The 16,530-nt window shown below is 42.0% G+C and overlaps 1 protein-coding gene across 7 annotated transcripts in view; it reads right to left on the reverse strand.

Moving 5' to 3' along the window:
- Positions 1–16,530, reverse strand: part of PALB2 (partner and localizer of BRCA2) — a 36,812-nt gene that overhangs the window by 9,467 nt on the left and 10,815 nt on the right. For 6 of the 7 annotated variants that reach the window (XM_023189330.3, XM_023189331.1, XM_023189333.2 and 3 more), the window contains 7 exons: positions 15,543–16,369; positions 15,107–15,178; positions 12,471–12,632; positions 10,234–10,319; positions 8,675–8,836; positions 7,066–7,182; positions 359–446 (listed from right to left, as the gene is read on the reverse strand). In XM_023189330.3, coding sequence (XP_023045098.1) covers positions 359–446; positions 7,066–7,182; positions 8,675–8,836; positions 10,234–10,319; positions 12,471–12,632; positions 15,107–15,178; positions 15,543–16,369 — 1,514 coding nt within the window. The remainder of the gene's footprint in view (positions 1–358; positions 447–7,065; positions 7,183–8,674; positions 8,837–10,233; positions 10,320–12,470; positions 12,633–15,106; positions 15,179–15,542; positions 16,370–16,530) is intronic. The other variant, XM_023189334.3, reaches the window with a different exon arrangement.

A 16,530-nucleotide genomic window follows, 5' to 3' on the forward strand; every position in this document is an offset into this window, starting at 1 on the left:
GAGACTCCATCTCAAAAAAAAAAAAAAAAAAAATAGTATTTCTGGGATCATTTCATCATCCTTCCTAAGGCTACTTAATCACCATGATGTGGGTGAGAGTCAAGTCTGATAACAGGCATAACAGTTCTCAGTTCAAATCCACAGCTAGAAATAAATACTTGTCCTCAGGTCCTATAGCCAGAAAATTTGCCAAGCAATCACTGTACCAACACTTATTTTCATCTTAAATTTCAAGAAAGGACAAACATTGTTATCCAATTTTGAAAACAGATGCCACAGGGATTACCACTCTCACTTAATAAGACCAACAGTAACACACAAAGTAAACACAAAGTGGTCCCAGCCAGTCATTACTTACCATTTCAGAATAGGCTTTGTGACAGACTGACGCTTGGTAAGAATCATCAATGTGCATCTTTTTCAAGAGCTGACCAGTTTTTAAATTCCTTAGATAACAAAAATAAATGTTGATCATATTCTTCCAACAAACCAGTTTTCAGAAAATATTTTCTTATTAATCATAGCATGCTTTAGGAGGTGACCAAGGAAAAAACTAAGGGCTCCTTAGTTTTGTTCAGTCATAGATTTAGGTAAAAGTAGAACTGTGGGTTAATTTTGCCAATAGTTTAATTTGACAGATTAAATCTACTATGCCCCTAGGGATGAATCTCTCCAAACTCCATGAGGAAAGTTCCATCATCTCATTCAACCTGGTATTGAAATCAGGCACATGGTATCGCAGTATCATGATTTTGTGACACGTCTTGTTATGTCTAAATTTTCCATGGAAGACAATGGCCAGGAAACCAAATTTGGTAGGGCAAGAGACTACACCTAAAAGAGACTTATAATTATATTTCCATTACATGTATTTATACTACAGCTAGACCAAAATAATGGATAGAAGGAAGGACTGAGGTGGAGTCAGGAGAGAGGGGTGAATATAAAGAAGAAAAAAGATAAAGTTTGTTGGAATCACTCCCCAGCATTTTTTTTTTTTTTTTTTGAAATGGAGTCTCGCTCTGTCACCCAGGCTGAGTGCAGTGGCGCCATCTTGGCTCACTGCAATCTTCACCTCCTGTGTTCCAGCAAGTCTTCCACCTCAGCCTTCCAAGTAGCTGGGATTACAGGCACCTACCACCATGCCCAGCTAATTTCTGTATTTTTAGTAAAGGCAGGGTTTCACCACGTTGGCCAGGCTGGTCTTGATCTCCTGACTGTAGGTGATCCGCCTGCCTCAGCCTCCCAAAGTGCTTGGATTACAGGCATGAGTCACTGCACCTGACCTGCTCCCCAGCTTTATTAAGGATTTGTGACATTGATAACTGCTTTGTCATGATACTCTATTTTTTTTGTTTTTGGAGCTTAGGGTCTTACTTCATTGCCCAGGCTGGAGTGTGATGGTGTGATCATGATTCACCATAGCCTCAACCTCCCGGGCTCAAGCAATCCTCCCACCTCACTGCCCCAAGTAGTTGGGACTACAGGTGTGTGCCACCATGCCTGAATAATTTTTTAATTTTTTGTAGAGACAGGGTTTCACTAATATTGCCCAGGCTGGTCTTGAACTCCTGAGCTCAAGCAATTCTCCCACCTCAGCCTCCCAAAGTGCTGGGATTACAGGTTTAAGGGACTGCACCCAGTTCATATTACTCTGTTGATGAAAAACTTTCAGTTGGCTCCCATTAGCCACAGTATAAAGTCCAAGTTGTTTTTTTTTTTTTTTTTGAGATGGAGTTTTGTTCTTGTTACCTAAGCTGGAGTGCAATGGCACAGCCTTGGCTCACTGCAACCTCCGCCTCCTGGGTTCAGGCAATTCTCCTGCCTCAGCCTCCTGAGTAGCAGAGATTACAGGTACGCACCACCATGCCCAGCTAATTTTTGTATTTTTAGTAGAGACGGGGTACACCATGTTGGCCAGGCTGGTCTCGAACTTCTGATGTCAGGTGATCCACCCGCATTGGCCTCCCAAGGTGCTGGAATTACAGGCGTGAGCCACTGCGCCTGGCCCCCAGGTTCATTTTAATGGTATTTATACCTCTTATGAATCCAGCAGTGCAATACTACATTATCAGTCATTGCTCCATTTCCTAAAATCTTTCTGCCTGAAGAACGTATTATGCATTTCCTTGACTCTAGACTTTGCTGAAGCTATGCCTTCCAATGACCCCTGCTCCCCCAACTCCCTGTTGCCCATTACAGAACAGTTCCCATCCCTGTTACTGATGAATTCCCATCCATTTCTTAGGGCCTAGTTATATCCCACCCCCTCCAAGCTGCATGAACTCACTTGAGACTACAGCAGTCCACAGTCATCTCCTTTCCTTTAATTCTGTCCATATACCTCATTTGGTATGTAATATACTACTGGCAATACTGTATCATTTATTCACTCAACAAATACAGAATTCTATGGGCCAGGTACTGTGTATAAAAAACTGAAGAAGGAAAATTAAATTTTTATGTGCGTATGCAAGGTTTTCCTCCTATCAGGGACACCAGATGGGTGTCCTACAGAGTTTCATACATGGTCTTTATTTAGTAATTGTTCTTTCCTCAAATCCCAAATCATTTTGTCCAAATCTATCACTTTGACTTTGTGTGAATTGTAAAAAGAATTGTAGTGAAATTGTAGGCTTTGATTGTAAAGGCATCTTATTTACCTACTAGATTATAGGGGCCCTGGGACCAGAATTCATATCTCATTCATCTCTGCATCTCTCACAGAGAATGGGACATAAGTAGAGACCCAGATATCTACTGAATGTTTGAAAGATATTAAATGAAATGTCTCAGTGAATATGGACAGCAAGACTTCCTTACACAGTGGCCCCTCAGCGTTTAAGAGTGTTTTAACATATTTATTTGGTATGACTTCATTATAAACATTATGCTTAAGAAATATTTAGACCTTCAGCAGAGTTTCCAAAAAAACCCACTTGACGCTTCAGTATAACATGAATCACTTTAGACATCTAACAAATCAGGAGTTAAATAAGAACAAATACTACATGTAAGTATAAAATTATACAGAGCCCAAAAGGTAAGTAATAGCTTTTGACAGACAATATGATTAATACATCTTTGAGTAACTACCCTAAACATGGAGCTAAGGCAGGTGCCAAGAACAGATAGGAGAAACGGTACCTATCTTCAAAAACCAGAGAGGATAAACAACACAAAGCAGCAAATACTAAATTAAAAATAAAGGCAGGCCAGGCGCGGCAGCTTATGTCTATAATCTCAGCACTTTGGGAGGCTGAGGTGGGAGGATCACTTGCATTGAGGAGTTCTCAACCAGCCTAGGCAACATGGGGAGACCCTGTCTCTACAAAAAAAATTAAAACAAAATTTTTTTTTTTTTTAAATTAGCCAGGCATGGTGGCACATGTCTGTAGTCCTGCTACTCAGGAGGCTGAGGTGGGAGGACTGCTTGAGCCTGACAGGTTGAGACTTCAGTGAGCCATAATCATGCCACTGTACTCCAGCGTGGGCAACAGACTAAAACCCTGTTTCAAAAAAACAAAAACAAAAAAACAACCAAGGCAGTATGAATTCGGAGAAGGAAACATCAGTGAAGGCTGGGATGGTACAACAGAACTCAAGATAACTGTGGGGCTGAAAATATCCCCTAAGGGGAACTTAGAAGCCAAGCATAGAAATCCCTCCCAAACTTCCCAGTCCTCTAGAAGGCCAAGGTGGGAGGGTTGCTTACGTCCAAAAGTTCAAGACCAGCCTGGCAAAAATAGCAAGACCCTGTCTCTATAAAGAAAAAGAAAAAGAAAAAGAAAAATTAGCCAGGCATGGTGGTGTACATCTGTGGTCTCAGCACTTTGGGAGGCTGAAGTGGGAGGACTGCTTGAGCCCAGGAGTTCAAGACCGGCCTGAGTAACATACCAAGTTCTCATCTCTACAAAAAATTTAAAAATTAGCAGGACATGATGGTGTGCACCTATAGTCCCAGCTACTCAGGAGGCTGAGGTGGGAGGATTCCTTGAGCCCAGAATTTTGAGGTTGCAGTGAGCTATGGTCATGCCTATACACTCCACCCTGGGTACTGAGTGAGGCTGTTTCAGAAAGAAATCCCTCCCCAACCTCAAATTCCTTTGTGACCTCTTATATACAAAATGCCAAAGGATACCGATAGAAAAAGGGTAGAACTGAGGGATGGGAAGAAAACAAGGAGGAAAGGAGGATGGCAGAGCTGGAGAGAACATTTTTGTACTAGAGCACGGGGGAAATAAAAGCTGAAGGAAAGCAAACATGGTCCCCTGTAAAGGTTTTCTTTTGAGGGATGAGGGTAGGGTTGGAAGAAAGAGTATTTACAAAGCAGTAGAATAAAAAATGGCCTGCGTTTGAGCCCAGGCATTTGAGGTTGCCGTGAGCTACGGTCACGCCACTGCACTCTAGCTTGGGTGACAGAGTAAGACACAGTCTCTAAAAAAATTAAAAAAAAAAAAATGAAGTTTGAATATTGATTAATGGCAAAAAGACAAACTACTAGATTATTTTAACAGTTCAGGAGACACATAATGAAGGTGTGGACTATGGGAATAACAGAAAGAATAGAAGAGATAACTTCTGAAAGAACACCGTCCTCAAATAACACCTCTGGGTAAAAACCCTGGTGAATGTGCTCCAAGTGGCCAAGTGCCGCCCTAGACATCGGGACATCTGAAAACAGGGTCTTCTGGCAGATCAGAACATAGCCAAATTTCAGAGGCTTTCTGGTGGGAAGGGCACATTGTTTCTCTCAGGGGCCATGCTTTTCTAGTTTATTTCTAGAAGTTAGGGTTGTTAGTCACCACAGTATTTAAAAAAGAAAAACAAAAAATGGTTAGGGTTGGATGGTACAGAAGAGCTAGGGTAGTGGTCACACTAATATCATAACTTCCTCTTACCAAGACCCATTCTGGCCCCAAGGAAACAGTTAACAGACAAGGCTTCTGAGAAAAGAAACAAAATCGATCTATTCTCCTAAAATTAAACTTGCAAGTGCCTGTGGCTGGGTATGGTTCTCCCTGTAGTCAGAAAAGAGATGGCTGGAGACTCCTGTGATGGTTTCCCTATCACAAATTTGTTAATTTGGTTCCTGTGTGATCACACTTTTTTCTTTCCTTTTTTTGAGACAGAGTCTCACTCTGTCACTCAGGCTAGAGTGCAGTGGCACGCTCTTAGCTCACTGCAACCTCTGCCTCCCAGGTTCCAGTGATTCTCTTGCCTTAGCCTCACACCACCACGCCTGGCTAATTTTTGTATCTTTAGTAGAGACAGGGTATCTTTAGACGCCACACTTTTTTTTGTATACTGAGTAACTGTGGACTGTATCCTAGTTCCAGTGATATTAATATGTTGCAAAAGCTTTGTATTCTGTTAGGTTCCTCTGGAAAACACTGATGTTTTTTGTTTTTAAAACTATTTTTAGAAAAGGAATTTTAACATTTACTGAATACCTCCTATGTGCCAGACAATATGGTAAGTACTTTTTAAATACGGTTCTATTGATTTTTTAAAAATTATTTATGTTTTTTGAGACAGAATCTTGCTCTGTCACCCAGGCTGGAGTGCAGTGGCGCAGTCTTGACTCACTGCAACCTCCGCCTCCTGGGTTCAAGCCATTCTCCTGCCTCAGCCTCCTGAGAAGCTGGGATTACAGGTGTGCACCACCACGCCTGGCTAATTTTTGTATTTTTAGTAGAGACGGGGTTTTCCCTTGTTGGCCAGGCTGGTCTCGAACACTTGGCCTCAGGTGATCTGCCTGCCTTGGCCTCTCAAAGTGCTGGGATTATAGGCATGAGCCACTGCGCCCGGCCCTGATTTTTTTGGTTGTAAGTTTGTCTGTCCTAGTAAACAGTTAACTTGGCTGAACTTGAACTCCAAATGCCGAAAGTGAAGTTCAGTTCTTTCAGTCTCACCTGAGCTGCTTTGACTCTGACTTATGCACATCCAGTTTAAAGGGTCAACCAGATATTTAGGTAAACATTATAGCTAGAAGTTAGGGTTCTTTTTTTTTTGCTCTCTCCTTTTTAGGACTTTTCCCCTCCCTTTCTGGTAGCTGTGATCACCCTGAACTCTGTCTGTCCTTTAGTTCTCTAAGCCAGTGGGACAGATCTTCTATTAGCCTTCCAGTCACCCAGTGAGCAGAGTGGGCCTTGCCTCCTAGCTTAAAGCCATAATAGGAACGTTGCCTAGTGCCATTCCCTTCACCTAAAGGGAGAAACCCCTCCAATATGTTTCTTCTTTTTCTTGCTCTCTGGTGCTTTTAGAAACTTGTTTTTTTGTATTTTGTCCAGAGTGTATAGTTATTCGAAGGTAGAGAGTTGGTCTGACAGAAGCTACTCAACCACTAACCAAAAGCAGAAAGAAGTGTACATCTTTGAAAATAGAATTCCATTTATTTTTATATAGTCTACTCAGACTGATCTTTTTTGGTATATCTCAATTAATATGATGTTGTTGGTAAGACAAGTATATAGTATCTGACAAAAAACCACAATCAGGCCAGACACAGTGGCTCACGCCTGTAATCCCAGCAATTTGCGAGGCCAAGGCGGGCAGTTCACTTGAGGCCAGGAGTTCAAGACCAACCTAGCCAACATGGCGAAATCCCATCTCTACTAAAAAATACAAAAATTAGCTGGGCATGGTGGCTCACTCCTGTAATCCCTGCATTTTGGGAGACTGAGGCAGGCAGATAACTTGAGGCCAGGAGTTCAAGACCAACCTGGCCAACATGATAAAACCCTATCTCTACTAAAAAATACAAAAATTAGCTGGATGTGGTGGCACATGCCTATAATCCCAGCTACTCGGGAGGCTGAGGCAGGAGAATCGCTTGAACCCAGGAGGCGGAGGGTGCAGTGAGCCGAGATCACACCACTGCACTCCTGCCTGGGCAACAGGAGGAGACTCTGTCTCAAAACACAACAAAAACAACAAGAGCAACAAAAAATCACAATCATGTTTACACATACTCTCTTATTTAATCTTCACAACACCTCTAAAATGAGAGGTGTATCTTCATACTACAGATGACAGAACTGAGGACCTAGAGGGAAAACTTACCAAATAACAATGTTGTTCATAACAGTAGTACCAAGGAGAGCTTCTTGCATCCCTTGGACCTCGGCAAAAGTTAATATAGTCTCCTCAGGGGGCATCAAAAATTGGTTTTCTTTGCCTCTGCAATTAAAATAGTATGAAAAGTCAGTACTTTGCACTAAAGCAGTTTCTAGGTAGCCCTTCTCCACATTGTTGAACTGTGCATAATATAAACTAACCAAATACCAGGAAACAAAAAATCTAACCCAGAAAACGCGTATACGAAACTGTCTACAATGAACATATATTACTTCCATATTATCTACTTAGATATGCTGCCAGCACCTCAAATTCATTACATTCAAAATTAAACTTGTTAAGTTTCTCTTTAAACCTTTTATTTCTTTCTGCATTCCTATCTCAATGAATTGCACCACCATCTAATAATGTCCAAGTTTCAGGGTTGGTCACCACTTAAGTGACCACCTAGACTGGGAGGAAGGAGACAAGGAAAATATCCACATTTTGGGCTTGGTCACCATTCAAGTGACCAACTCTACCATGATAATATTCTCTCCTTCCTCTTAATCTAGTCAATCACCAAGTCCCAGTAATTTTATCTTCTCATCTCTCAGAAATCTATCTGCTTCTTCCCATCTCCACTAACATACTCCTAATTTAAGCAACCAATTATCATCTCTTGCAACAGATCATGAATAAATAAGCCAAAGTTCCCTGCCCTCCACTTTTAGAAAAGACAGATGGATATTAACAATGAAGTGTAATTGAAAAATAAAAATAAAGTATAATGAGTATATGATAGACAAGATGCTGTTAAGTTCAGTTTGCAACATTTTGAATTCGAGGTGTTCCCAATATGTCTAATAAATAAACCTACAGGTCTAGAGCTCAAGAAAGAGCTCAGAGGTAGAAATGTATGTTTGCAAGTAGTCAGCACCAAGATGGTCAGTGAAGCAATGGACTCCAAGTGTGTGGAACAAGGAAAGGGTCTAGGGCCTTAAGGTATTTCTATATATTTTTTAAAATATTTGTGTGTGTGTGTGTATGTGTGTGTTTAAGATTAGGTCTCGGTCTGCTGCCCAAGGTGGACTGTGGTGGCGTGATCAGTTTATTGCACCCTTGAACTCCTAAGCTCAAGTGATCCTCCCACTTCAGACTCCCTAGTAGCTGGGACCACAGGCATGCTCTGCCACACCCAGCTAATTTTTAAATTTTTTGTAAAGATGGGGCCCCGCTATGTGGCCCCAACTGGTCTTGAACTCCTAGGCTCAACCTTCTGCCTTGGCCTCCCAAAGGGCTGGGATTATGGGCATGAGCCACTGTGCCCAGCAGAGGTATTTCTAACATTTAAGGGACACACAGAGATTTCAAAGAAGACTGAAGAACAAACTACATTTGCTGAGCCTCTCCCCTTCTTTGACTTCATCCCTGACATGTCTGGCTTGCACCTCACTAACCTGCTTCTATGTCATAACCTAGTCTTGATGCCACACATGCTTATATTATACCCACAGCACAGAAAAACAAGATCTTAGTGACCCAACTCTCTCTGAAACCTATGATAAAATTATTCTTCATCTAATAGTTAAAAATCAATCAATACTTTTCTTACCCTCCATCTTCTGCAAATGTCATGACTTCTACTTGTTGATCAGAAAGGGTCCCACTGCTACTAACTAGCCTCCTCTTTGTCAGGCCAAGCACAGCTTTTATATTTCCAGACTTCAGTAGTACTTGCTTTTCACTTTCATCATCAGAGGAACAAAGCAATGCCCTAAGCCAAATATAAGGAAAAATGGGGGTGATGTCAGGAGTAATCTTTTAACATTAAAGGACTAGGTTCACCTTTTTTTTTTTTTTTTGAGACGGAGTCTTGCTCTGTCGCTCAGGCTGGAGTACAGTGGTGCAATCTCAGTTCACTGCAACTCTGCATCCCAGGTTCAAGCGATTCTCCTGCCTCAGACTCCTGAGTAGCTGGGATTACACGCACAAGCCACCATGCCTGGCTAATTTTTCTGTATTTTTAGTAGAGACGGGGTTTCACCATGTTGGTCGGGCTGGTCTTGAACTCCTGACCTCGTGATCCACCCGCCTTGGCCTTCCAAAGTGCTAGGATTACAGGCGTGAGCCACCGTGCCCAGCCTTTTTTTTTTTTTTTTTTTTTTTTTTGAGACAAAGTCTCACTCTGTCATCCAGGCGGAGTGCAGTGGGACGATCTTAGCTCACTGCAACCTGTCTCCCAGGTTCAAGTGATTTACCACGTTGGCCAGGCTGGTCTCAAACTCCAGACCTCAGTTGATCCATACACCTCGGCCTCCCAAAGTGCTGGGATTACAGGCGTGAACCACCGCGCCCAGCCTAGGTTCACATTTTAAATAGAAACTTCAGTCACTGATGTCATTCTATTCATTTTTTTTTTTTTTTTTTTTTTGAGATGGAGTCTCGCTCTGTCGCCCGGGCTGGAGTGCAGTGGCCGGATCTCAGCTCACTGCAAGCTCCGCCTCCCGGGTTTATGCCATTCTCCTGCCTCAGCCTCCCGAGTGGCTAGGACTATAGGTGCCCGCCACCTCGCCCGGCTAGTTTTTTGTATCTTTTAGTAGAGACAGGGTTTCACCGTGTTAGCCAGGATGGTCTTGATCTCCTGACCTCGCGATCCGCCCGTCTCGGCCTCCCAAAGTGCTGGGATTACAGGCTTGAGCCACCGCGCCCGGCCCATTTTTTTTTTTTTTTCTTTTTTTTTTTTGAGACGGAGTCTCGCTCTGTCGCCCGGGTTGGAGTGCAGTGGCTGGATCTCAGCTCACTGCTAGCTCCGCCTCCCGGGTTTACGCCATTCTCCTGCCTCAGCCTCCCGAGTAGCTGGGACTACAGGCGCCCGCCACCTTGCCCGGCTAGTTTTTTATATTTTTTAGTAGAGACGGGGTTTCACAGTGTTAGCCAGGATGGTCTCGATCTCCTGACCTCGTGATCCGCCCGTCTCGGCGTCCCAAAGTGCTGGGATTACAGGCTTGAGCCACCGCACCCGGCCCCATTTTTTTTTTTTAAACAAATCTCTTTCTCTTCAGATCTTTCAGATTCTTTCAAGACTCAAGTCTAGGTTATTACCTGCACTCAAAACCAGCTGACAGAAACAAAGATGAAGGAAAAACAAATCACCCGTTGGGAATTACATACCTGATCTCTCTGATTTCCAAATTTCCCAAAGCTACACACACAAGATTATACACATCAGGCACTGGAACTATCTGTAATACTGGAACCTAAATAAAACAAAGCAGCCAAAAATTATACTTGGTTTGTTTCATTTTCGTTTAATCCAGATTTTCCAAAATTTATCACATTCTTTTGTATTCTCACTGTACAAGAATAGTTTTCATCATTTGAAGGCTCAGAAAACACTCTTTTTATTAGCTGTAAATCTAAATAAACTATATGCATAATAGTGCTTACTGAGCATTTATGTAATGCAATGTATAATTCTAACAATAGAGGAATAATGGGGTATATTCTGGCATGTGAATGAAAAGAATATTTATGTAGCCATTTAAAAGTATATCTATGTTCACTGAACAAATATTTATTGGGCACCTCTGTGCAAAGCACAGTGTTAGATGTTGTATATATTTGGAGAGCAAGAATGAGGTTTATACAAGTATGAAGACTCTACAGAAACAAGGAATTTTTTTTTCTTTTTGAGACGGAGTTTCACTCTTGTTGCCCAGCCTCGAGTGTAATGGCACGATCTCAGTTCATTGCAACCTCCACCTCCTGGGTTCAAGCGATTCTCCTGCCTCAGCCTCCCAAGTAGCTGGGATTACGGGCATGCACCACCACACCTGGTTAATTTTTTTTATTTTTAGTAAGAGACGGGGTTTCACCATGTTGGTCAGGGTGGTCTTGAACTCTTGACCTCAGGTGATCCACCCACCTCAGCCTCTCAAAGTGCTGGGATTATAGGTGTTAGCCACCTCGCCTGGCCAGAAAAATGTTTATATGTATGGTGAGAAAAGACAGATCTAAAAATTTTAAGCACACTAAGATTGCAAGCATGTAAGATGTTTGTGATAGTGGAAAAAGACTAGAAGGAAATACATGTAGAAAAGCAGCAAAATAATGCCTTGGTGAAGGGCAAGGAGTATAAATATCAGCAAGTGTCAAAGTCAGAATAGACATAAAATTCTAAGCTCCTCCAACAGGTCTAGTGTAAAAACCCATCTCTAGGCTGAGTGCGGTGCCTCACACCTGTAATCCCAGCAATTTGGGAAGCCGAGGCCAGTGGATCACTTGAGGTCGGGAGTTTGAGACCATCCTGGCCAACATGGTAAAACCCCGTCTCTACTGAAAATACAAAAATTAGCTGGATGTGGTGGCGTGCACCTGTAGTCCCAGCTACTCGGGAGGCTGAGGCAGGAGAATTGCTTGAACCTGGGAAATGGAGATTGCAGTGAGCCAAGATTGCCCCACTGCACTCCAGCGTGGGCGACAAAGTATGACTCTGTCTCCGAAAAAAGAAAACAAAAAAAAAACCCATCTCTAGATAAAACTGGGATCGGCTGGGGATGGTGGTTCACACCTGTAATCCCCAGCACTCTAGGAGGCTGAGGCAGGCCGACTGCTTAAGCCCAGGAGTTCAAGACCAGCCCAGGTAACATGGCAAAACCACGTCTGCATAAAAACTATAGGCTGGATGCTGTGGCTCACACCTGTAATCCCAGCACTTTGGGAGGTGGAGGCAGGCAGATTGCCTTAGGTCAGGAGCTCAAGAACAGCCTGGGCAACATGATGAAACCCTGTCTCCACTAAAAATACAAAAAAATTAGCCGGGCATGGTGGTGGGTGCCTGTAATCCCAGCTACTCAGGAGGCTGAGGCACAAGAATCCCTTGAACCTGGGCAGCAGAGGTTTACAGTGAGCAGAGATCGTGCCACTGCACTCCAGCCTAGGTGACAGAGCAAGACTCTGTCTCAACAACAATAAGAAGGGAAAAAAAAAAAAACAATAAAAAATTAGCCAGACATGGTGGTGCATGCCTGTGGTCCCAGCTACCTGGGAGGCTGAGGTGAGAGGATTACCGAGCCTAGGGAGGTTGAGGCTGCAGTGAGCCATGATCATGCCACTGCACTCCAGCCTGCGTGACAGAGTGAGACCCTGACTCAAACAAACAAATGAAAATTTGTGATAAAGCAAATAAAGCAGGATGTTAATGGTAGAGTCTAGAATGGTGGGTATACGGGTGCTCACTATACAACTTTTCTGGATGTTTGAAACTTTTCATAATAAAATGTTGGGGAAAAAAATCTCATCTCTGTTCTGCCTTGCATGGTCATAGCTCCCAACTTTGGTAAGCTGCCTATCTACATTATCAGGCAAATGGCTACAAAGATCTTTTTCAGCTCGAGATTCCCACTTACCTCTGTGAAGTGCCAAGTATAAAGTTTTTCCCACTGCCAAGCATCCAGAGCTTTCCAAAGAGAAACTACATCCTCGCAAGCAGTTATGATACATGGCTCTTTACAACCGGCTCTTTCCCAAAACATGGCACTCACATCTACGGAACAGGAACCTGAAGGATTCTGATACAATGGCAACAACAGTTCTGTTAAAGTGGTACTGGAGGGCTGTTTTATGCAAAGCATAAGTATGCAAAGTGATGAATTATAATTCAATGCAACAGTAGGTATGTAAAATTTAAGTTTTATACAGGTGAAAAGAAAGAGTTTTGTGGTTCTTATGTACCTAAAAACTTGCCTATCAAACTTACATCATGAAAGATTTTATTTTTTATTTCATTTATTAATTCTAATTTTTGTTTTTTTTGGGACTGAGTCTCACTTTATCACCCAGGCTGGAGTGCAGTGGTGCAATCTCGACTCACTGCAACCTTTGCCTGCTGGATTCAAGCGATTCTCCTGCCTCAGCCTTCCGAGTAGCTAGGATTACAGGTGCCTGCCACCACACCCAGCTAATTTTTGTATTTTTAGTAGAGACAAGGTTTCACCATGTTGGCCAGGCTAGTCTCGAACTCGTGACCTCAAGTGATCCACCCACCTTGGCCTCCCAAAGTGCTAGGGTTACAGGTGTGAGCTACCATGCCCAGCCCATGAAAGATTTTAAAATGTATAGTCCACATGGAATAAATTCAGATTTAACCACAAAAAGATATTCCATACAACTTATCCATTTGAAAATTAAACATCCTGATGAACCACTCATGGGTTGAAACCACAGGTTTCAATGTTATTCCCTCCGAGGAATAACATTATACTATCTACTATTATGACCATGGGAACACTATGTATCCAAACCACAGAGCATGGCCAAAGCAGTATTTCCAAGAAAATTTGGAAATGTCCAGTAAAAATCATAATCACAAAGGCATTTATAAGAAAACAAGAAAGATTAAAATCAAGTAAGCATGCAGCTCAGGAAGTCAGTACAAGAACAAAATAAGAACAGTAAAAAAACAGTAGAAAGGAATTATTTACAGTTATCTTGTTTATTATAAAAACAGAATGAACTAGAAAACAAAACAAACAACAACAAAAAAAAACACAACCCAATTAATAACCAATACAACCAAAAACTAGTTTGTTTGGAAGACCCACGTAATGGCCACATCTTGAGTCCAATGTAGAAAAACAATAATTTTAGAAATGGGAGAATGGGGAAGAGAGGCTTAACTGCATATACACAGATTTTAATAATCTATAAGAAGTAACTTTTTACCTACAAATTTGAAAATATGAATGAAATGGTTGATTTTTTAAGAGACTAAGTTATTAGGACACTGGGCATGGTGGCTCACGCCTGTGATCCCAACACTTTGGGAGGCCAAGGCAGGCGGATCCCCTGAGGTCAGGAGTTCAAGACCAGCCTGGCCAATGTGGCAAAACCCTGTCTGTACTAAAAATACAAAAACCAGCAGGGCGTGGTGGCACATGCTTGTAATCCCAGCTACTCTAAAGGCTGAGGCACAAGAATCACTTGAACCTGTGAGGCTGAGGTTGCAGTGAGTGGAGATTGGAGATTGCCCCACTGCACTCCAGCCTGGGCAACAGACTCTGTCTCAAAAAATAAAATAAAAATAAAATAAGTTATTAAAATTGACTCAAGAATAAATTCCAAAACACAGCATAGGTTATTACCACATATCCTTTATAGAAAAGTAATCTGGGGCTCAGAGGTTACACAATTTGTCCAAGGTGACAAAGCCAGTAATCTGGGAAAAACTTTATGTGGATTTGAAGTGCTTTCCTTCACACCAGTGGTTCTCTGGGAGAGCATCTGCACCATCTTCACCCTTGCCCCTAGGACATTTAGTAATGCAACATTTTCAGTTACCACACTGCATAGAAAAGATTAACCACTAGAACTGCTCCCCATTTTCTTATAAATCACCATAAGTGATTCTTCTAGAAATATTACACCATTTGAATAGGAGAGGCATGAATAACTCTCATTTCACTCTGTCAAAATGCCTGAGTTATATTTATTTTATTTTATTTTTGAGATGGAGTCTCACTCACCCAGGCTGGAGCGCAGTGGTGAGATCTTGGCTCACTGCAACATCTGCCTCCTGGTTCAAGTATTCTCTTCCCTCAGCCTCTGTAGTAGCTGGGATTATAAGCGCCCACCACCATGCCCGGCTAATTTTGTATTTTAGTAGAGATAGGGTTTCATCATGTTGGCTAGGCTGGCCTCAAACATCTGACCTCAAGTGATCCGCCCGCCTCAGTCTCCCAAAGTGCTGAGATTACAGAGGTGGGCCACTGTGCCCAGTTCCCTAACTTAGATTTAGATATGAAGTTCAGCTACTTAGCCTAAGTTAGTCTTGCCAACAGGTTGGCATAGAAACTTCAAGAGGAGAGCTCAAAACATAAACAGAGGTAAATATTGGGGAAAATAATCCAAATCTGTTTTTCTGAATCTGTTTACCAATATCTTTAATAGTATTAAAGAACAAGAAGCTATATGACCGAATGCTTTTCAATTCATTAAAGTTTTCATATGTAAGACACAAGACACTGGAAGAGAATATTCTTCTGACCTTTAACTTTGAAACCAATTGTAGGTAGCCTGGGTTTATGCTATCAGAAGCAGGAAGCTCTGCTGTTTCAGTCTGTGAAAACAAAAGTCATATCATTAGTCTACACTTCATGTATAATGTCTGCTTGCATTACCCACTCATCAAAATGTCTACTTCATATTGTCTTTATTTCCTCTTATAACAGCAGCAAAGCTCCAAATGCAAACTGTTTCACTGATGACAAAGAGAATAGGAGCTCCCAAATTTAAAAGAAACATTTTAATGAACCTTAATTTCCCCAGAATGAACTTAATGTTTACAATGAAGTTCTATCAAAGAAACATGTCAAACCGTTCTTAAATGTGGAAGGCCCAATGCATAAGCAAGTCATGCTGTTTACATTCACTAAGACATTTCATTCCTCCAGAGAAAATTTCACAAAGGAAATGGATTGTACCTGTTCGACGGAATGTTTATGCAACTCCTGGCATGTGTTTCCACAGAGCTGATTTTCTTTAAAAGTGAATGACTCAATGGGTGGAGGTGTTCCCGGCAGGGTAGAGTCACAGTCACAGGTAGGTTGTCCTTGCCTGCCTGACACCTGCAGGGTGGTATGTGGTTTTGCTGGACTGCTTGAACTGTCGAATTGTTTACTATCACTGGCAAGACAGACTGAGTCTTTCAAATGAGCAAGTTGGGGTGTGCGGCAAGTTTGTCCAGCGACCTCTGTGGAAGCTTTTTCATAGGAGCCTTGAGGACCAAAGGCTGGAGTAGTGCCTAAGATAGGGAAAAGAGGTGAACACATGTCTGCAGTAGGCCTGTCATTATCATCAAGCGCAACTGTATTTAAAGGCGTATAAAGTAATATGGATGAAGAAAGGCCTGTCTTTGTATGCTGGCTTTGTGGGTTTGGCCTTTTGGGATGTGATTTTCCTGGCAGAACAATAAGGTCCTCTTCTAAGTCCTCCATTTCTGTATTCATGCGTTTAGGACTCAGTTCCTCTGGAAAAATACAATTTCCCTCTTTAAGATGTCTCTCTCCAAACATGTTTGATTCAAAGGGCTCCACTGGTTTTTCTGAGCAAGACTTCAGTTTTTCAAGCTTAAGAGGTCCAAAGTCTTCATCAGGTAACTGAAAGTCTGTGATACTGAGAAAAGACAGTAGTTGCTTTAAGCTCAGCATTCCATCCTTATGAAATGAATCCGTGAAAGCATCATTATCCAAGGATAAATAAGCACTATTACTCCAAGAAAGGGAATCCTCTTTTTGATGACTTTTCTTCCCTAAAGAAGAAAAATAAGTCACAAAAATAGTAACAAAACCTAACAAAAGAGACAAACTGTTTCACTGATGACAAAGAGAATAGGATCTCCCATATTTAAAAGAAACATTTTAATGAACCTTAATTTCCCCAGAATGAACTTAATGTTTACAATGAAGTCCT

The sequence above is a fragment of the Piliocolobus tephrosceles genome, chromosome 17 (assembly GCF_002776525.5).
Source record: "Piliocolobus tephrosceles isolate RC106 chromosome 17, ASM277652v3, whole genome shotgun sequence".
NCBI lineage: Eukaryota > Metazoa > Chordata > Mammalia > Primates > Cercopithecidae > Piliocolobus > Piliocolobus tephrosceles.